Source organism: Apostichopus japonicus, chromosome 17 (assembly GCF_037975245.1).
Source record: "Apostichopus japonicus isolate 1M-3 chromosome 17, ASM3797524v1, whole genome shotgun sequence".
Taxonomy (NCBI): Eukaryota; Metazoa; Echinodermata; class Holothuroidea; order Aspidochirotida; family Stichopodidae; genus Apostichopus; species Apostichopus japonicus.
This window is the reverse complement of record NC_092577.1, coordinates 11426497-11449179: the sequence shown is the minus strand read 5'-3', so window position 1 is coordinate 11449179 and position 22683 is coordinate 11426497. Positions and strand designations below refer to the sequence as shown.

The following is a 22683-nucleotide window of genomic DNA, read 5'->3' as shown; positions in this document are numbered from 1 at the left end:
ATACATACATACATACATACATACATACACACATACATACATACATACATACATACATACATACATACATACATACATACATACATACATACATACATACATACATACATACATACATACATACATACATACATACATACATACATACATACATACATACATACATACATACATACATACATACATACATACATACATACATACATACATACATACATACATACATACATACATACATACATACATACATACATACATACATACATACATACATACATACATACATACATACATACATACATACATACATACATACATACGCACACACGCACGCACGCACGCACGCACGCACGCACGCACGCACGCACGCACGCACGCACGCACACATGCACACACCCACACACCCACACATGCACACATGCACACATGCACACATGCACACATGCATACATGCATACATGCATACATGCATACATGCATACATGCATACATGCATACATGCATACATGCATACATGCATACATGCATACATGCATACATGCATACATGCATACACGCATACACGCATACACGCATACACGCATACACGCATACACGCATACACGCATACACGCATACACGCATACACGCATACACGCATACACGCATACACGCATACACGCATACAATACACGCATACATACACACATACACACATACATACATACAATATCATATAAGCAAGCATAGGTCATTACATTGCATGGTATCGTATACCGTACGGTCCGTGAAAGTTGCGCAGTCATCCGCAGGATGCTAATGTAAACAACGAAATGTCTTATGTAGATGGAGAAAAAGCATACAGGTCCAATTATGTCAAAACTCTCTTTTACAGTAGTAATGGCGAATTAGTCTGCCAAGCTTAGAACTTTATTTAAATTACCAAGGAGATAATTTTTAAACTATTCATTTATTCTCAGCATATTGCCCGAATTTTCAGGGGAACAACTTTGGTGGGGGGGGGGGGGGCTGCAGCCCCGCCTCCTACGCCTTTGTGTGTAGTGTTCGGTTTCGAAATATCTGATATCGGAAATATCTGGTATTTTTCATTTCCTTCAACGAAGTTTTATAATTGCCGTTATAAGAGGTTGTAATATTTGTACACCATTAAATTAACTGTGTCTGAATTTTCGAAAACTTCCTGACCAACATTCTTCATCATACTTCCCTCTACTCGTAGCAATTTTGACCGGTCTGTTAGGGGTTGAAGGAGGTTTTTCTATATTGGTTGTCCATAGATTGAATTTTGTGCAACATTGTGTATATGTTTTGAAGTGATTGTCTTCACGAGAAATGTGAATTTTCAAATTCTGAACAAATAATGGGCTTTAAACTTTGAAAAGTGGGGTTTTCGGATATTTTGGGCCGTGACGTAGAATCACCTACAAAAGCAATGATCAACAGGACATGCAATGAGGTCGAACATGATGTGTGACTGGTTACAATCTTCAAAAAGGTTATGGATGGAAAAAAAAAGTATTGGGAAATACTTGGTTCTCAGGCAAAAGTGTACATCTGGTTGGTCATTTTCAAGCCCGAGAAGTGCCATTTCCGGTGATCTAGGGGGTATCAAAACCTGAAATTTTCTTGTACGCTCCGCGCCAACCGATGGTGGCGCTCCGCTTAGATAGTAATTCACGCCCCCGGGTTAGAAAATCCTGGATACGCCCCTGGTTACTACCAGCATTGAGCAATTCCCAAACAAACCCCCGGGCCTCGGTCCATTGTCGAACCCAATCCAGAAGTTTTGGGGGGCTTATATATGAAAAGCTCGAATCTTTTTAAAAGTCGGGAGGAGGTTATAAGGGCCAGGGCACACGACGACCTAGTGGTGCCAGTTTAACCGTCACCCTGACCCAATTGTAAATATGCTCTCGGAGTTGCCCGAAGGACCAGTGTACACTGTTAAAAAAATTTCTGTAAATTAACAGAAAACGATTGGAAAACAAGTTTCCAATCGTTTCCTGTTATTTTTACAGACATTCTGTAAAAAGTAATTAACTGGAAAATAATGTTTTCTTTTTACATAGTTTTCCAGTTAAAATTTTTACAAGAATAATCTGTTAAATAGAATAACATAAAAATTCTGTTTTATTTAGCATTTTTCTCATGTATATTTAACTGAATTCTTCTGATAAAATTACAATTTATTCCTGTTTGTTTACAGACAGTTTTATTGTGTTTTACTACCAAATTTTGTCTTTTTACAAGTTTTCGATGTTAATTTACCAAATCGTCTGATAAAATTACAATTTTTGTCTGTTTTTTTACAGACGGTTTTACTTCTAAATTCTGTCTTTTTACAAGTTTTCGATGTTAATTTACCAAATTGTCTGATAAAATTACAATTTTTGTCTGTTTTTTTACAGACGGTTTTACTTCTAAATTCTGTCTTTTTACAAGTTTTTGATGTTAATCGTTCAGTCAATTTGCTTAAATCTTCTGATAAAATTCAAATTTATGTTTTTTTTTACAGACGCTTTTAACGTGTTTGTCTACTAAATCTGTCCTTTAACAATTTTTTTTATGTGAATTATTAATGGTTTATCAATTCCATAAAAAAGAAACATAAGTGTGAAAATTTGATATTGACAATTAAAATAAATTGATGGGTTTTATCCGTCTTAGTTTACGGCAAAGTTTCTACAAAAAGTAAGTACATACTTAAGGAATACGCCAAAAATATACGGTAGAAGTACGTTGAAATGCTCATGTTTATTTTCACCCTTTATTTACACAACTTCTTCATTCATCTTGGAGTGAGGTCTTCCCCAAAAACATGCACATACAAAGGTGCTTTTAACCTATCACTTTTCACCACTTTACTAAAACTAAAAGCTTCTTAAGTAGATCCTAGAAACACAAAAACTCAATTATAAAACAACAAGTAGAGAACTTAAACTTCAACACTGAAACAATAATTCTACTTTTCAAGATTTGAGAAAAGACTGGTGACTGATATCACAAACTTCAGGCCAAGGCAATTACAAACCAGTTACAAAAGTCTGTATAGGAACAATAAGAGATACAGGTTTTGCAACTGTTCTCAAGAGGTGGTAAGATCACCTTACACCAAAAGCAACACATTGAAAGCTACTTCATTTGTTGCTATCTTTGGTTAGGGCCAATTAAGTTGCCCAAAAAAACCACAAACTATGTGACCCTTAATTTTACAAACTGACTGCAATTATAAACTTTCTAAATGGCATATACTGCAAAAAGCTCTTCACCGAATATTAAGCTAAAGTAAGATTTTTCATACAATAATATCCTTGTAATGTATTTATAATCATATACTATATTATGTCAGCCTCCTCACAGTATTAAAAATTCTCCATAGAGTTGGTCAAGGCATGTGCCTTATGACCAACTATTCAACAACAACTATATGATCATCTTCTGTATATCACTTTCAAACATTATTTTTCAACCCATGAAGTGGAAGACCCCAGTTTGGGACGACAAACACCCTGAAACTATCCCAAAGTGGTCATTTCAAATGGAATACAATCATTAGCCAAAACCTTATTACATGGTAGGCTTAAGGGTTAATTGACGTTATAAGCTTCAAACTTTCTAATTATTATTACACAACTTTCAAACATTTTCATATAAAGCTGAGCCATGATATCATGAACATGCAATCATTTATGCAATGCAAATGTCAAAATGGAAACTAAAAACACAGAACTTAGTAAATCAACAAGGAAGTAACTTAAAGTCCAAAACTGAAACAGTAAACCTCTTTTTCAATGTTGAAAAAATTGGTGCATGCCAATATAAACTTCAGGCCCTGTCAATTCCAAACCAGATGTCTATGAATACCAAGACTAAAATATAAATTCCAGCCAGAAATGGATATTCTCACAAGTACATTAATAATTATTTGATGGAGTATTTCACTGGGGTAGGGGATGTAGAAAGGGAAAACTTGGTCTTAATGCATAGGCAGTGCAATTCCTATAGACCCTACACTACACACAGTAATAGACAAGCATACGTTAGTATAGTTTTGTGGCACTACACACTGTAATCACACTTTTTTTTAAATGAAGTAGTTTAAATAATATCACATAGTATAAACTCACCACTGAAAACGAAAAAACGTTAGTATAGTTTTGTGGCACTACACACTGTAATCACACTTTTTTTTAAATGAAGTAGTTTAAATAATATCACATAGTATAAACTCACCACTGAAAACGAAAAATGGCAAACATTTCACCATTTAAGGAATGGTTCAATGTGCATGAGCACTGGTATTAAAATGAACCCATTGTCCTTGTAAACATTTATACTTATTAGAAAGTTTCCTTTTGTGGCTACTGCCTTAATGCATGCTATGATCAGGAAATCCACTGGATGAAATTTTTCTTCAATTGAATAGCACTCTAGGAAGAGGATAGAAGGGGGCACAAATTTGCAGTCAATTCTTTGGGCAATTTGAAATGTAAGGTCATAGAAGGTGTCACATTTACTATCAAAAGTGAACTTTTAGCAGGCAGGTGTAACAATATAGTGTTAGTAATAGAACTTCATATTAATCAATACTTTATATGTCTGAATAACATGCCAACATGAATGAATAGAATTCCATAAACAAACTCTACAGTCTCATCTCCTGCTTGCTTCAAGTCCACCTTAGGTAGAAAATGTGATGCAAAGCCCATGAAAATGCATAGATTTCAGTTCTCTTTAATTATCTAAAACAAAATTTCATCTGAAACCATTCTGCTTTAGAGGCACAGAATATGGAGATTGGGGTGCAGATTATTTCATGTCTGTGTACTCAGTACTGATCGTAGTACATAAAAACATCATCCACCTGAACGTTCCTTACATATAAGCTGAATGTCTATATACATGAAGGAAACACTAAGAGTGGCTAAAGGCGACATTGAGGTTCCAGCCAGAAGTAACCATCTTAACTTGATTTTAAATGAGTTGAATAAAAACAAAAAAACAAACGTTTCTAAATGGTTCCTGTAGTAACTAAACTCGAAATAAGTCCACTGATCACCATACTACACTGTTTGATTTTTTTATTACTTTGTTGACTCATCCTTGATATGTCCCAAAAGAGACAACACTTTGGGATTTATGGCTGAGGATTTCCTACTTTTTCCTGATGTGGGTGGGTTGATTCCAACAAAGCACCTGCCAAAAAAAAAAAGAGTTGATTTTTGTTACTTTTGGTGGGAATTAATATTTTCATCATTGACCTTGACACTTGACCAGTAGAAAACCATGTCTTTAAAACATGATACTTCTGAAAATTTGTTGCACATTAATTATTCACTTCACTGTTTCAGGTATAAATTAAATGGCTTCTCACACTGCTTTCATATTAGTTTATATTTATAATTATGAAAGTCATAATGATTGTGGTCAAAACATTTTCAAGCATATTTCCTAATTCACAATTCTTTTATAACTTTTTTTAGAGAACAGTTGTTGTTTATAACAGTCAATTCCACAAGAAGACTGTCCATGAAATCAATTTGGAATGTACAGTTTGAAGGATTAAAGCCTGGGTCCCATCTATACAATTCTACAAGCAGTAAATTTTAAACAAAGTCTGACGATGAAACACAAGAATCAACTTCAAAATCGACAAAATGCAGGTGGATTGTAGTTGAAAGGAAATAGGACACTGATCTTCTTGGAGCAACGATCAGGATCGACTTTTTCAACTGTGCATTTTGTTGCAAGTTTAATCCCAATGTTGATGGGACTAAGGCTCTACAAATGTCACTGCATAAATATTCTACGATCTTCAAATTAATGATGCTGTTACTATTTAACACTAAACACCTACTGCAGCAGTTCATCTAAACTGAGGTAAATAATTGTTAAGTTAGACTATGACCAAATTTCAAGTAACAGTACCTTCAATGGTATTCTAAGTTGGGATCATGATCTTCTCTCTAGACTGACAAATTATGACTTACTTGTGTAACTACTCAACTGAATTTTACACTGGTTCAAGTCTTTCGCAAGTGTTGGTAGAAAACACACTATACAAGGAAAACACTACCATGAGTTACAACTCCAATCCCAGCTATAACCACTACTGTACAAATATTCATTCATATTCCATTAACACTTACCTCTGGATGAACTCCAATGTCACACAGCTGTCTGCAGGATACTGAATGTTTAAAACATAGTATGTGGCAAAGAGGTAGGCAAGGGCACTCTGAAAATCAGCAATAAGATGATTGACAACTACCTTGTCAACTGCGATCATATACTTCCGCCCGGCCAACAGTGTGGTTCCTGTGATATCAATATTCAAACAAAGATAAAAATGTCAATCCGAGTTTCACTTTGTCATTATTTTCCGAAATTGAATTTTTTTTAGTGCTGTTACGGACTAAGAATATGTTTCCATTCTTTTACTGAAGGATTATCATGTAACATTCTCAAGAGTAGTAACTTTTTTAGGGACCTTAAAAAAGGTATGTCCATTAAACACTTAACCTAGAAACTGCAATGACAAGATCAAAAGTGAATTGCAAGCAGAACCCACTGATTTTTCACTGAATGATGCAAAGCCTAAATCAGTGGACAACCCCTCCCCCACATTGGAAGAAAAAAATTCTCTGCCCTGCCTCTGTAAGAATAGGTATCACACCAAACAAGATCATTGGTCATCTATCTATTGCCTTGCATCTTGGATTCTATGCAAACCTTATGCATAACTTGAAAGGCCAAATGCAATTACCCCATTCTGACTACAAACCCTCTATACTAATTCATAAATATGTACACGTCATTCTTTTAATCTCAAAACAATGTTTCTGTTACATTTTTACCTTTACTACTGGACATTAACATTCTGAACCAACCTGAATGAGAGATTTGAAGGATTTAGCTGATGCTTCCAAGTAAGAGTTGGATGATTGCTTATGCCATTACACCAAACTGAGTCTAAATTACTGCCGCCAGACTAATCCCTAAATTTTGACAATGGTTTGTGGCATATTTAGAGCCACTTCCCATCATAGCCAGAAGATGTAACTTCAATAAATGAATCTTCTCTTTCATCTAAATATCACATTATACTAAATCTTGGCAAACTGCTTCTCAGTATCTAACAAGTATCTACCACACTGAAAGCTAGTACATTTATTCCCATGTCACATTTAGAACACTTTTGATAAGTATATACCTCTATTGCACAATTTGGAAAGGAAGACTTTGCATTTGAATTAAGAAACAGGAATTCCTACTTTAGTCTGAGCCTAGCAAGGGATCAATGGTAGGAAAAGACAGGCTTGGTAAAACAATCAGTAGTATTCAAAAAAAATGTTGAGCAGGATCCAAGGGATACTTTAAATCTGATGTGCTTAAATATTGTTGATGAAAATAACAAAGCTCTGTAAACAGAAACACCCGAAATGTACATTCAAGAAGCTTACCCGAAACAACACTACAGGGTGATGGAGAGTTCAAGCCAGAAACAGCCTCCTGATCACTGCTTGTCTCCTGGGAAAGTAAAATATGTGCAACTTGTATTTTAAAACCTGAAACTTATACAAAGTTGTCTGGTGGCAGAAATTGGATAACAATTTGATCTGGGCCCCATTCTACAAAGAGTAACCCACAATCTTAGATTTGATTCAGTCTGTGTTTAACTTTAAATCACACTCAAGACAAAGAAAAACTCTGTATGGAACAGGGCCCTAGTTAGGATATTATATAGCAGTTATATGTATATATATATATATATATATATAGCAGTTAATTGTCACCTTAGTGTAGGTCAAAGTTCACTTCAGTAGCCATCATGATGGCAGTCTACATGACTACTCATTACTAAATAATGTTTAATTATTGGCCATATACAGCACACATTTTGACCAAGTCTGTATAAACACACTTAAAAGAACACATGTGGCATTACACCTCGAGTACACACATTGCTTTTGGCATGATCTAAGAACATATTCTGCACCTGTGGCATAGTCAGGTTGTTGTCATGGGGCTGATTTGCAACTCTATGTAAGGTGTCCTGAAAGGCTGATCAACATAACACTACAGAGACTATAACAATGTGACACTGAAATTTTACTTAAAATCCCCACTTTGCCATCCCTTGCTTAAAATGAGGCTTTCAACTAATCTATGGTTAGTTCAACTTTACCAGGGTGAAATTGCACTTTTTACTGTAGTCTTCAACCTTATCTTGCTATAATATTTGCCAAGTAATTTACCAGCATGACAACCTTTGCAAATAAATGAAATAGAAAAAATATATCAGTTCACTTTATAGAAATACTCACCTTTGATAGGTACAACAGGGTATCTACTTTCTCCCCAAAGTAGCAAGTAAGTAGCCAGATTAATCCAGGCATCTCAGGAGTAAGATCGTTTGTTTCTGCTCTGGCAACTTCTATGGCATCAAAAACATCTTTTAAAGCTGGCTTTTTGGTAGCAACTTTCCTCAAATAGTGCATAACAGACTGACCTTTGGTATCTAAAGATTTAGAAAGAGTAGGCATCAGTTCAATACCAACCAATTCATGAAAGTGGCTCATCATACCAATGCTTTCCAGGAGAAATGGGTATTCTTCTATTATCCCTATGAGGGTTATGCTGTTTGTATTGATCATTGTGCGGATAGTGAAATACAACAGTTTCATGTTCATCTGAATGATGTCTTCATCCCACTTATCTTCATTTTCATACATTTCCTTTAGTTCAAGGGTTCTCCTCTTTTGAGATGTTTCGTCTTCCCTCTCTGGCAACCCTTTTGGTTGCCAGTTCTGACAACCATAAGAGTCTCGTTTTTTTGCTCGCTTAGGCTTCTGTTCTGAAGACTCATCATCTGATGTGCTGGTCAATGAAGACGTTCCTGGCAGATATGTTTCAGTCCGCCTCAGGTTGTTGATTCTGTTTTCCATTTGCTTAAGTACAGATTCAAAGCCATCTCCAATAACTTCACCGCCTATGTCATCTCTAAAGCTTGCTGGGTAAGAATCAACAATTGTTTTTGAAATAATGGCAAGATTCTTACGGCCCGGATTGCGATTTTTCTTCATGATGTCATCACATATTATTCGTATCATTTCCCTTCTGTCTCTTGGTGATGGCCTTGTACATTTCTTTAATGAATCACTTAAGTTCTTAGGCATTTTGTTCCACTGGACTGTAAAAGTTTCCACCCAGTGCTTCTTTAGTGAGGTAGGAGTTCCTGGACTTGAGCTGGATGACTCTGAAGAAGCAACTGATCCGACTAGTTGAAAATCTTCCATTCCCAACTCCAGTTGGTGATTTAGTTCACTTGGGGTAGTATCTGGCGAAAAAAAAGGAAAAACTGAACATCAGGGCCTTGTTTCACAAAGAGTTATGCTCAGTCAAGTTTGATATGTAGAACATAAGTTAGCAATAAATCAAACTAAGACTGAGGGTAACTCTTCATGAAATGGGGCGAGGACTACCTCTAAAACTAACAGAAATGTTTTCAATGAATAAAAACATTAAATTTCCAAGAAATATGTAAGAACTAGTGTAGTCTCTTGTTGCCACATGTGTACATAACCAGTCTTACAATGATATGAAAGCATTAGCTACAAGCCAACAAACTTGCATTTCCTCATTTCTCTAAACAACTGCAATTGAAATTGATACAGAATACAAGTAGTGTACAGTATGCCATTGGCACAACGAAAACACTGTCTATCTGAAAACAAGGATGAGAATGTGTGGACATAAAAGCACTGGAATGTTTATTAATTACAAAGTTAGAGTCTTGTACATATTTACACTGCAAAGTTTCAACTGTCCATGAATGATTACCTCAACTATAAAGCAGATAAACTTGCAAGATTACATGTAGGCTGTTCAAGCATGATCTAGTCACAAACTCTTCATTTCAGAACTGTAATGACTTTTGGTAGTGATTTTTTTGTCCTTTTGGTAAACATGATAGTTTCCAGGTCACATATTGCCTCCTCACTCTGCAAGTACTGTGCTGTGCACACTAAATTGGCCTACTAAAAGAAATGTACAAAATACTGGGGTCTGGACGATACAGTACCTTCAACCCTTGTAGACCAAGCTTTCAAAAGCTTTCTCCGCTGAATTGGTTTCAAATTTTGGAGATCCTCTTCTGTAACATACTTTAAATCTGCAACACTTTCAACTCCTGCTCTTATGAGCAGTTCTAGCACCTCCTTAATCTTGTAGGTGGGCAGTAGTGGAAAGACATCACTCACAGCACTCTCAATTGGACCAAGAAGAACAGTATCATCTGAAGATGTATCTGACAGTTCCATTTTGAATCAACACAAACCACTCTGCCAACAGCAAGAAACATATAGCTGACTGATTTTGTTAATGTGAACGTCTGTCACTATTGAGTTGACACCTCAAACTGACAAATACTAACTATACTATTTTTACACAATGGCTCAAGCAATAAATAATGACCACTGCATTGACCATTCCTTTACTATAGCTCAGATTACTTTGTTTTCCTGCACTATCAAGAATGTAGATCTTTGTTCAAGGAAAGATAACTACTCAGTACATTATAAAGCCTGAATAAATATGTATTAAATAGCAAATGCAGTCCCAAAATTTGAATTTGGTGGACTATGATAGGCCAAGTGAGGAGTGAGTGTTCACTCACATGAAAACAGAACTAAATGAATAAATTGTTGAATTGAGGCTAGGTGCAACATTTCATCCAAATGCTCTAAAATTTCTCAGAGAAGCACCAGCATTGATATTTGATAGGTTTATATGATGTTTGAAGCATTGTTGGGGAAACTGCATATATGCCTTACATGCAATAAACATACACAACTTAGAACGATATATGCTGAATGTACGGTATTGGACCCTGTGTAAACATGTGACATATTGAACACATGAGGCAAGGTAAATGCATGCACATACATCCATACCATGGCCAAGTACCATCATCATTGTTGAGAAAGTCATGAGTGGAAACAATTATGCTTCAGTGGAAGCAGGAGTCTTCCTTGAACTGGATAAGCTGACAATGGATAATAGTCACAAAGTTCTGAAACCTTCAGACAGTCTATATCATTTGATGGTTGCAGCAAGTACACACCTAGTTCCTCAAGAAGGGTAGCATTATGCAGTTTAACAACAAGAAATGCATCATTGTTACATAAAAGAGTCAACAGAATACAGCCAAATTGCAAGACTGAATCTGTACATTTGCATGCCACAAACAAACCTGCACTGTACTGAGTACCATAGACCTTTAATTTGTTACTCACTGTGGCTGAATCAACCTGTAACTCTTTTGACAGCAGGGAAGCCCTAATTTCAGGACTAAAAATCTCAGGATTTAGTTGCTCACCTTTTTCAATGAAATTTTTTTCAGGAAACATACTCCCTGCACTATTATATGCCTGCAGCTGCTGATGTCTTTCTGACAGCGTATGTGTTACATTAACAAAGTTATGGCAATTCCTAGCACACCGTTTGAAGTAAGAGTGTTTGCTTTCAAACCTCAGTGTCCACACTCTGATTAAAGGGCCAAACTTAACTGTCAACTCTGGATAATGACAAAGAAAGTGATGTTTTGGTCTAAGCTTCACATCAGGAAAGATTTGTTTTCTTTCCTCATGGTACTCTTCTATTAACACCTTCAGATAAACAATTTCATCCCATGATATTTGAGGAGCACAAACAAGCTGAACAATCTCTCTTAAACGCAGAAATTGTTTCCAAACATTGTCAGATTTATCCAAAATTTGCTGGCCCACCAAAATTGGGAGAAGTTTAAGCAAACACCAGTTCTCAACTGCATTTCCACCAAGTCTGCTTTTATTTGAATTTATCTGAGCAGGCTTGTTATTGATGTCACTACCAGTGAACTTAAACAGTTCTAACTTTCTGTTTAAGTCTTGGTACGTAAACCAATGTCTCTGATTAACCCAGTAATCGATATAGAGTTTCAAATCATAATCCACTACCCCTTCAAAAAGGTCATGGCCCAAGCAAGGTGGCAGGCCAGGATTACAGACATGGAAGTAATTTAAATTATTGAAGAGGGAGTTAAATTTAATACCCTCAAAGCTATCTTCACCAGACTGTTGGAGATGTTCTACACATCTGTCATATTCGGTGGGACTTCTGCACTTTCCCAGAGCATATGGCTCACCTGACTGAAATTCAGCTGAACTCAGTAAGCAATACCTACAATAATGTTTAGATGAAAAGCTTTCAACAAATCCGCCAATAGTGTGTGAGCCTAAATTATCTCCTAGTATGCATGCCAATGAACCTTTCCGAATTTGCCCACCTTTGACCTGTACACCAGTTTCTTCTAGTAATTTCAAGTCTCTTAATAGCCTTTTAAATACTTTTTCTTGTCCATACTTCTTGAAATCAACCTCTCTACAAAGAAGTGCAAGTTGCAATGACTCTACCTGGGACCTATACTGAGGAGGAATGTTTCCCAGAGTGAAATACACAGCCAATATTTTATGTTTCTTTTTGGCAGATCCAAGTGGATTCACTACTTCAAAGGCATCTTGGAATAAAATAACCGACAATGCATTTTCCTCACTTCCAAAAAGTGTATTTTCTTTGAAAATTTTCCCATCTGTTATATCTGTAAACACTGGTAGCTGCATGTTGTGGGCTCTCCTGTCTGATTTTATTGGAATCAAGTCATTATCAATGAGAACTTTAATTGTCTGCAAGATGGGAACATAATGACAGTAATGCATTTTTCCTGAAATATCCCTCCCAAGGGGAACAGCTTCTGGGGAAACAAAATTCAGTGACTTAAAGTACTCTTTTCTACTATGTTTTGAGCGCAGTTCTCCCTTCTTACTGTCCAAAGCAACATCCCACTCATTTCCCAAGTTAAGGTCATCTAATAATGAATGAATACGGTCATTACAAATGTTTTCGGCCCTTAATTTTGCTGTAAGCCTAACTTTAAGAGATTCTAGGCAAATGTCATGTATGTTTCTTAGTTCCTCTACAATAATTTGTACGGTTGATTCTGGGACTAATTGTTTCCCTTGCAGCTTAAGTAGAAATAATGCAAAACTTTTCAAAAATTCCCCTTTTGACTGATCAGAATTACTCTCAACTTCTATGACATTGTCATGTTCAGTTTCCCCAAATTCCATATCCAAACTTTCTTCTGCAGTAGTGGGCTTATTAGCATTGCCAGTTTCTACATCATAATTATTTGCTGTTTCTGAAATTACAGCATCAAATCTGAAACTTTTGCGAGCATTTTTCACACGTTTTGCACACCAATTTCTGTGGCAACGAGACAAATGAACACAAAATGTTGCCTTTTTGTGGTACCTTCTCTTGCATGAAACATACGGGCATTCAACTGTCTGACCATTATTCATGTGACTTTTGAGATGACTTAAAAATGCATGCAAATCAGAGCATTCTTTCTTACAGTATGCAATAGCACACTTCAGTGGTACATTAACAGAATGAAATCTGTTTGACTGCTCTACATGTCTCTGGTTACGATGCTCCCTTGTTATATGAACTTTCAGTGCTGTAAAAGTTGAAAATATGTATCTGCATCCTTGAAAACAGCACCGAAATTGAGAATTGGCTTGATTTCTATGGCGCCGTCCATGAGCCACATACTCACTCACTGAACGTGTTGTTACCTTGCAAATGTTGCAAAGTCCAACAAACATTTTTAGTCTCACGACGTACAGAACTATGAGAATACGAGTAGGAAAACCCTGCCAATTTGGAAAAGTTTGAATAACCTACTTATAAACCCACACCAATTTCATTTGCACTAACTTCGGTTGTTAAAGCTACAGTGAATTTACACAATTTTTATATGTTTGAAGTTGAACATGTACTGAGTACAGCTACAGTACAAGATATAGGAAAGCTCTTGCCTACTTGCTTCTTTTTGTACACATGATTTTGTCTAGATGCATAATCAATGCAAATGGTTGTGTCAAAATGATTGACAGACTGTGGTACTGGTAGTGTGGACAGGCTCAGTCCAACTCATACTGGTTCTCACACAGTAAAACTACTGTAGCATTACTGTTAGGCCCTAGCTTTGTTGGGTATCATAGGTTTTCAAAGCTAATGAGTAATGTTGGCTTAAACTTAATCAACAATTCGGTTAAAAGTAGCCTATTAATATTAATAGCCTAGGCTACAGCCGCACAGGCAATAGCAAAAACCTAAGTTTTTAAATTGTATATGGGCCAAGCCTATAGGCCTAGGCTATTATTTTATTTCATCAATATCGCTCCGGACTAAGACCACCGTTAGCCACTGATGCCTAACGTTATGCTAGGCCCTTCGCTATTAGGCCTAGCCTATAACTATAAAGCTCAGTTATCGCATCCGTTATACAAAAACATTTAACAGATTTTCCGAAACGGCAAGAAAAAACCTTCTAAGAATTTGTTATTGATGAATAGTCAATGTTTCTACCAACTTATTTGCTAACAAAACTTGAATGAACTTCCACTACACCCACCTCAGTCGAATATTGCAGAATTCTCCTGCGTCATCAGTGAAAAGGCAGCTGGTGTTGTGTACTGCATGCTGGACGCAAGTAGTAGTAGTGTGTACGTACGTACGTGGTCGGAGTTCGGTGCGCTGTTGTATTGTACGTATAACTGAAAAAGTTTCTTGTGCACTGATACGTCAGGCCGTGGACTGTTATTTTGGCGGGAAACGTTAATATGCATATGTTACACTCGTGAACCCAGGTGGAAACCGTGACCTTAGGTCACCGAGCCATTGCGAAACCACTGGACTGCATTAGGTGTGCCATACGCGCTGTACGTTGTTTTTCACGCCAATGCAACCTTTAACAACATCAATCTGTCTCACCCACATGCTCGCTGTATCACGAAATCGATCGGCATTTACTCAAATTTAAATTATTTGAAATAAAAATGCCCAAATTAAATAGAATGTTTTTCGTCTTTTTAGTGCGCATTCAATGCCAATTGAAGACAGTTAATAATGATCACAATTTTTTTAAACCCCAGAGCTTCCGTGCATGGGCATCGCCCAAAGGTCCCGAAAACACATTGACTAACCTAGGGCCCGAAGCGGGTCCCTGGACCACACACCCGAGATGAGCGCATCCCATATATTGTTCAGTCAGATTGTGCTTGAAGAAACATACGATGAATTGGTCTATAAAAGGACCCTATAGTGTTGCTAATTGAAATACTAAATATTTGTTTTTCTGCAAAAATGAAAAGTTTCTGTTTAAAAACATTTTTTTGTCGTAGTAAATACAAATTGATGGTAAAAAAAAACAGTGCGATCATGTTATTGCAATAAAACAGATATAAGTTGTAAATAACAGGATTTTTCAACTGTTACTTTAATTTACAGTTACTTCTGTAAAAATATTAATGATTGCAGTCAAATTTTGTTAAAAAATAGAAAATAATTGTTTTCTAAATAAACAGAAAATATAGGTTATATTACATTTTGTTTTTGTAGCAATACAAACTGTTTGTAAAAATACAGTAATTTTTGGTTAATGGGAAAAAACCGGAAATTTATGTTAAAAAAGTCTGTAAACTGACAGATATTTTTAACAGTGTATATGTTGAGCCCCGCGGGAAACTAAACTCGAAAAAAAGACGGGCGTATCCGTCGCTGTATCCGTCTCCTAAAGTTAACGGCATATGTCCAGGGGTATATTCGTCCGGGGGTATTTATCCGGGGGGTAATTGTCTAGGGGGGTAATTGTCTAGGGGGTATGCGTCCGAGGGGGTACTTGCCCGGGTGGGTACTTGTCCGGGGGGTTTTGTCCTCGGGGGTAATTGTCCGGGGGGGTTCTGTCCGGGTGGTAGTTGTCCTGGGGGTAGTTGTCCGGGATGGTATTTGTCCGGGGGGTATCTCTCCTGGTGGTAATCGTCCGGGGGGTTATTGTCTGGGGGGTATTTGTCCGGTCACGGACTGCATATGATCTACCACGCGAATTGTCACAGACCAGGAGACTACCTCTATGTACAGTGATATCATGCGCTGCACCGATTACATCTGGTAATGTAAACATGTGACTGGGATTCATTTGATCAGTCAATACATAAACATCTCTGCTGTTAGTACCTACTATAATATGACTCGTCACAGGATCTGTAGTTACACAGGTCACGTACTGATCAGATGGCCACCTAGTAATGACGTCACAAATGTTCTTCCTGCTAAATGCACCATCACGTACATCGTAAATACCGATGTCATACCAACCATCCCATGTAACAGCTTTGGATTCAGAAAACATTAAGCAGATGGGTATGTCCATATCAATGTCGATCTGATCATGTCGTTGTATTTCACCGTTACTGTTCAACACAGTAATGTATGAGTAACCTTCAGTTGCCTTATAAGTGATGACAATCTTGACATCTCCTCTGGTCATAATATCAGTGATGCGTACACCGTTAACTTTGATTCCTGCAACATCAACCACTGACTCTTTATGCTGAGCAATCTTGACGTTATCTCTAATTACCTTCGTTATATCACTGATATCGAAATCAGATAAAAGTTCTACCTCTGGGAATTCTTTTTTCAATTCTTTTACAAGGTGTTCACATGCTACTCTAATATCAGGAATACAGTGAGCGTTTGTCCAATCGTCTTTAGAAGCAAGAATAGATGAGGTCGTTGTTGTGAGGTTCTCGTATCTTTTAATAATCTGTTCGTAAAATTCTCTTAATTGTTTTAGTTCATCTTTATTTTGCCCTACAAGCAGGTCTTTTGCTGTTGTCAAACTCCTCAAATTAACATATAGGCTGCGAAGTTTTGTTAAGAGTGCGCCCTCGGTTTCATCACATTTGTTAATAAAATCTTCAGATTTGTTGTCATATTCTTGATTTGCTGTTTTCCTGATTTTATCATATTTCTTTCTCACTTGTACCAATTCTGAGTGATCTGACGGTCGTTATCTCTTTTTCTGTTTTCGATGGCCTCTAAACCCCTCTTTCGTTCCGTAGTACAATCTGCAAGTTTATCTTTAATCTTGTGTGTCTGTCGCTGGTACTGGATTATCAATCTTCCTGTCTTTTTCATGGCATTTTCATTCAGCCTCTGTTGAGTAATTTGTAGTTTCGTTGGCAATTCGTATAGTTTACCCTTGTATTTGGTTAGTTCAGCAAGTTCTTGGTTCAGTAATTTTCTTTCACGTTCTGCTATTTCAGTTACATCATGCAGGTCATGACCTTTGTATATATCAAAATGCATTTAAACTTGCAGATATAGTGTTATCGCGCCAAAGAGACATTGTGGTGGGAGTGTAAAAGTGAAAAATGCAAGAGTCAGTAGCAGTACCCTGGGTGGTCCTGCCTACCTTCCCACCCCACCACCCCCCCCCCCTCCCGCAACAGAAATACCGAACGAAACGAGGATCTTAAAGAAATCGTAAAAAGTAAAAAATAATTACCCAAGGTGTATTCAATACTTGGTAGGCTACTTATATTTATACCAGCGTGTGATCTACTTATCATAAGGTTTTCTTCTCTAGCCATATTAACCAGAGAACGACATTTCTCTGAACATGCTAAATTTGGTTCATTGAATGACACTATTAGTCAACGCTCCGCACATCACGAAAACTTGATTGTCGTCATTAATATAAACACAACATCTCCATTTGGGTCAATTACTAAAGATATATGAGGTATATGTGTGTCTACCTTCCCACTCGTACTGCTATGCTCATGCGAATGTTCGATATTGTTATTATATACAGGGCAATAGCCATCTGGAGAATGAGGACACATGTTTCCTCCCCTCTCCTCGGTCAAACATACAGTACTTCGGATTTTTTTTCCGAATTGTTTACATGTTATAACACACGCACGTTTGGAATATTAGATATCTCTTATTATTTGTAGATATCTAATATTAAATTCAGATTTCTGAAATTAAATATTTATTGTTAAAATGGGTCTCCATACGCACGTAAAGTAGTATCCACAAGTGTAGTAACAATAATGGAATGATAGCATAAGTTTGCGTCTAAATCCTCTTACCGTTATACCTCTTGATAGACACGCCAATGTGCCTAAGAGGCAGGTCTTCTTATATCCATGAAACACCATCATTTGTCATGACAATATCATCGTTGTGCAGTTACAAATATACTATACAATATATTGCCATTTCTGACTATCAAAAAAGAGAGCAGTTTCTTCTAGTTGCCAGAGTCTTTAGCCTACCGTTCGTTTTTATATAGTCATGCTAACTGCAACCCCCCCTCCCCACCCCTTGCTGCACCTATGTGGAAGGACCAAGCGCGAATGAAGGATAAAGGGAAGGGATGTGGTACTTGGGTCATTAAAACAGACTCTCATATGTAGGGCTGCTGGGGTTCCTTCCCCAGCAAAATCAACCAATATGCATCAAGTGATGTGCTGTGAGTCATATTTAGATTATAAAGAGGTCCATATTAAGCTGTAAACATAAAGTTTTGCTCAATAAAATACGGTTGAACACCCTAGCCATGCGCCTAGCTGCGTAATTTGAAGTATAATAACTTCGATTTCAGCATAAATTATATGTATGTATGAATTGTATGTATTTTAGATCCTCCTGCAAGCAGGAAATCACGTCATTGGCTTATCAAAGACGCAAGCTGACCGAAATCAGTCTCTTAGATTCATATTTAACGTTTATGATTTAGAATGGTCAATTGTCAACAACTCTGTTATCGGAAGACATACAATATAATACCTCTATTATAAAAATTGTCATTCCCGTTTTTAGAAAATCTAAAGACACAATGTTTGCATTGGGTTAGTATTTTATCAATATTTACTCAAAATGTATTAAATTGATCACACTTCTTGCTATAAATGCCGCTAAAAGAAACCGTTTTATATAGGCTAGATGAACTCCATTTATACTTTTCACTTACTTCCATCTTTACAACATTATCTTGTTTGTTTCGATTTTGTTATCACATATACATTGCACTGCAGTCTCGTTTCATTGTCTCCCGTGTACATTTTGGTGACTTTTAATTGTTTTCCCTCGTAAAACATTTGATTATATTCAACCGTCGATATGTCCATAACCAGATAGATATGATGTCAGTGGCGGCGGAACCGGGGGGGGGGGGCTTGGGGGGCCCCAATGAAAAAGTTGAGAGGCAAATGCATGATAAGCCCCACCCCCCCCCCCCCCCAATATTTACTAAGGCTCCGAAACGTGCACCTGCCCATACACTTGTCGATCTGTCCGATGCACACGTATACTATATAGATGTAATAATTTTAGTAAATGCTGGGGGACCCTCGGCCCGTCCCCTGGCTATAGACCACATTGTCACCCCAACCGCGTCTTCACGCCCCGTGAAAAGTGGAAGCAGTGAGTGTGAGTACCGGAAAGCGCAACACAACTTCGTCTTAGGCACTACTCACTTTACACTACGAGTACACGCAAGGTGTGGAACATGGATCTATGTTTAAACGCAATCAATTATTAAACGAACAAAAAAACAATATTAGCATTTCACCTGTACTGTGGTGCTTGGTTCATAGAAATTTGTTGGCAACTGCACATGGTTTTGGAATTACCCATTTGTTGACATTAAGAAATGCTTTCTGTTTTTTTCTTATAATATTTATTTAATTATTGCATTTAATTGCAAGTAGTAATTTACTACACTGAAAAACGTCTTTGCGAGTACACTACTAGTATAATAGCTACTCTCTTAAAAAACCACCGAATATACAAATTACAATGTTTTTACAGATTTTTACGTGCAGTCTGAGAAATTGCAGACTTGAAACCCATATTTTAGGGCTAGGTATTCGCAGCATGAAACACTCGGAAAGTGCCGTTTCCGGCCATCTGTGGGTTTCAAAAACCCAAACATTTTTGTACGCTTCGCGCCAACCGATGGTGGCGCTCCGCTTAGATAGTCTCCACACATTAGCCCCCCCCCCCCCCCAATAATTTTCCCGTTCCGCCGCGCCTGCGTGATGTTGAATTAGCCTAGAACACTTCAATTTTTGTTCCAATTATGCTTTGAAATGAAACTATGCCCGCTTATGATCAACTCAAGAAAGGTACTTAAATTCAGATTTGTACTTATGCTGAAGTTTCAAATTTCAGTAGTTATACCAGATTCATTCTGTTGAAATCTATAAGAAATCAATGATTTTCAATTCATCAAATTGCGGAAAACTGTTCATCATGATCGAAATGTTATTAGTATGACAGCTGCTGGCAGTACAAACAGAAACCCCAGTCTAGCCAATTCCGCGCTACATTATGGAATACGGCCGTTACAATGGAACACAATGTACAGATTCCCAATGAGGATCTACTTGCTAGCAATTGCATATATCGAACGATTTCTGTTCCATGGCAAATGACAAACGGCAGACATTGACAAATATATTGGAGTGAATGTTCACTTACCTATTCTATCGTCAAGATCTAACACAAAGGTTGATATCAATAACAGTGTGCTTCAAAAAAGATAACAACTGCAGCAAAACACAGTTTACAATAATTTTTCTTGTACGGATTACCGGTATCAATTTACATGCGGCTAAACTAAGAACTGTACTCTGTCTATATGCAAGTATAGTACATTTCAATACAGCTTGTATTGACGTATTTTGACGAAGTTGCAACATAGAGGGGAATTCCTGAAAATGGCGGCAATAATCCATCGGGGTAAGCTCGATATCGTTCACTGTCGTTGCACATATTTAGTACTACGGTTTGACCACATAATCTGATGTGTTTTCATATGTTAATTACAATTCTCGATGTTGGATGGTTCGGGAAGTGTTATCTGAAGTGTGAACAGAAATTTAAGACGGAATTATTTAGTCCGCTTTGCGTTGTTAGGACTTTTCCGACGCAGCGTTTTATATTATGTTGTGTTTTCATATGCTAATTACAATTCTCGATGTTGGATGGTTAGGGAAGTGTTTTTTTTAGGAGTTAACAGCAGTTTAAGACGGACTAATTTAGTCCGCTTTGATTTTGTTAGAAAGAGCTAATCAAAATCCTTATTGTGTGTCATGTGATATGTCAGCTGATACAGAAACTGCTTGGCTCGGCGTTATGTACATGCAAATACTGTGTATATGCAGAGAACAGCTCCCTGGTTTATGTTACGTTGGTACGTTTTTACAATTCGTCTGCATAACAATAGAACGATGGCTGAAAGTCTAACGAAATTTGCAGCCAACAGTTGGCAAGCCGACGTCAAATGTATTTGTAAAAGCAGTATTGAGAGTGGCAAATTTCCAAGAGAAAATAAATCAATCTGGTGAATTTGGTTATGATACTTGGAGGTGAACTTTTGGGATGTATGTATATATACATATATAACAATCAAAGTGGAACACCACCAACGTACAAGAAAATTTCTGGTTTTGATAGCCCCCCCCCCCCCCAGATGACCGGAAATGACACTTCTCGGGCTTGAAAATGACCAACCAGATGAACAATTTTGTCTGAGATCCAAGTTTTCCCCAATATTTTTTATTTCATTCATAACCTTTTTCAATATTTTCACCAGTCACACATCATGTTCGACCTCATCGCATCTCCTATGGACCATTGCTTTTGTAGGTAATTCTACGTGACGGCCCACAATACCCGCCAGCCCCACTTTTCAAGGTTTTAAGCCCATTATTTGTCAGAATTTGAAAAATAATTCACTTCAAAACATACCCATAATGTTGCACAAAATTTCATCCATGGACAATTAATATAGAAAAAAACCTTCAACCTTAAATTAACAGACTTGTCAAAATTGCACGAGTAGAGGGAAGTATGATGAAGAATGTTGGTCAGGGAATTTTCGAAAATTCAGACACAGTTAATTTATTGGTGTACAAATATGAAAACCTCTTATAACAGCTACTATAAAACTTCGATATCATAAAAAATACAAAAATATGCTCGAGGGATGGCGTTTCCCCCTTCGCCCCCCCCCCTTGGCTACGCACCTACACTCATACACAAGAAATGTACAGACATTATGATATTAATCATGAGTGACTACATGCTATACGGTCACAGGTCACAGAAACGACCACGAAGAGTCATTTACCTTGTGCAGCATGTGTTGGATGAAGTTTTAGCCACCGCCAAATACGTTTTGGATAAATAATCTCAGGCATTATTTTCTATTTATAGCCACACAAAAAAAATATGCCACCAAATATTGGGGGATATTAGATACTAAATCCCCCACATAAAATATTTGGGGATATGTCCCCCCCAACCCCCCCATCGTCGCCCATGATTCCTGTAATCAAGATTCACCAACAGATCGACTATATGCCTAGAAGTTGCTTCCATGATTCAATACACAAACGATGAAGGTAATTCTAGGCATGTTACTAATACTCATTTTAGAGCATCACTATATATGACAAGAAAGTATACAAAACTTTCTCAAGTGAAAGGAATGCAAACTATGACAATTTAGGACAAGGCTCTTCAATACCATGCTACTACTAGTTTGCCTAAGACTAGAAGTAATTTACGTAGCACCCATGAAAGATAGATCGATAGCTACTTTATACTGGTATCTGTTATGTTATGATACCATTTATTTCATGTTTTATTTGTCATAAAACAAAGAAATGAAATCAACACCAGTGTAGGATCGATGGGCAGACTGACGTTAGG

General features: G+C 37.1%; 3 protein-coding genes across 5 annotated transcripts in view; all 3 read right to left on the bottom strand.

Moving 5' to 3' along the window:
- Window positions 1-20956, bottom strand: part of LOC139984450 (uncharacterized) — a 30566-nt gene extending 9610 nt beyond the window's left edge. The window contains exon 1 of the mRNA XM_071998364.1: window positions 20446-20956. The gene's annotated coding sequence lies outside the window, so the exon portion shown is untranslated. The remainder of the gene's footprint in view (window positions 1-20445) is intronic.
- Window positions 1-22683, bottom strand: part of LOC139984816 (uncharacterized) — a 153854-nt gene that overhangs the window by 61650 nt on the left and 69521 nt on the right. The window lies entirely within an intron of this gene.
- On the bottom strand, window positions 2740-15233 carry LOC139984821 (uncharacterized). Its single transcript, XM_071998915.1, has 6 exons — window positions 14522-15233; window positions 10085-10343; window positions 8328-9340; window positions 7464-7530; window positions 6150-6318; window positions 2740-5196 (listed from the first exon to the last, which is right to left on the bottom strand). The coding sequence occupies exons 2-6, from the start codon at window positions 10320-10322 to the stop codon at window positions 5085-5087; spliced, it is 1599 nt and encodes a 532-aa protein (XP_071855016.1). The 5' UTR covers window positions 10323-10343; window positions 14522-15233; the 3' UTR covers window positions 2740-5084.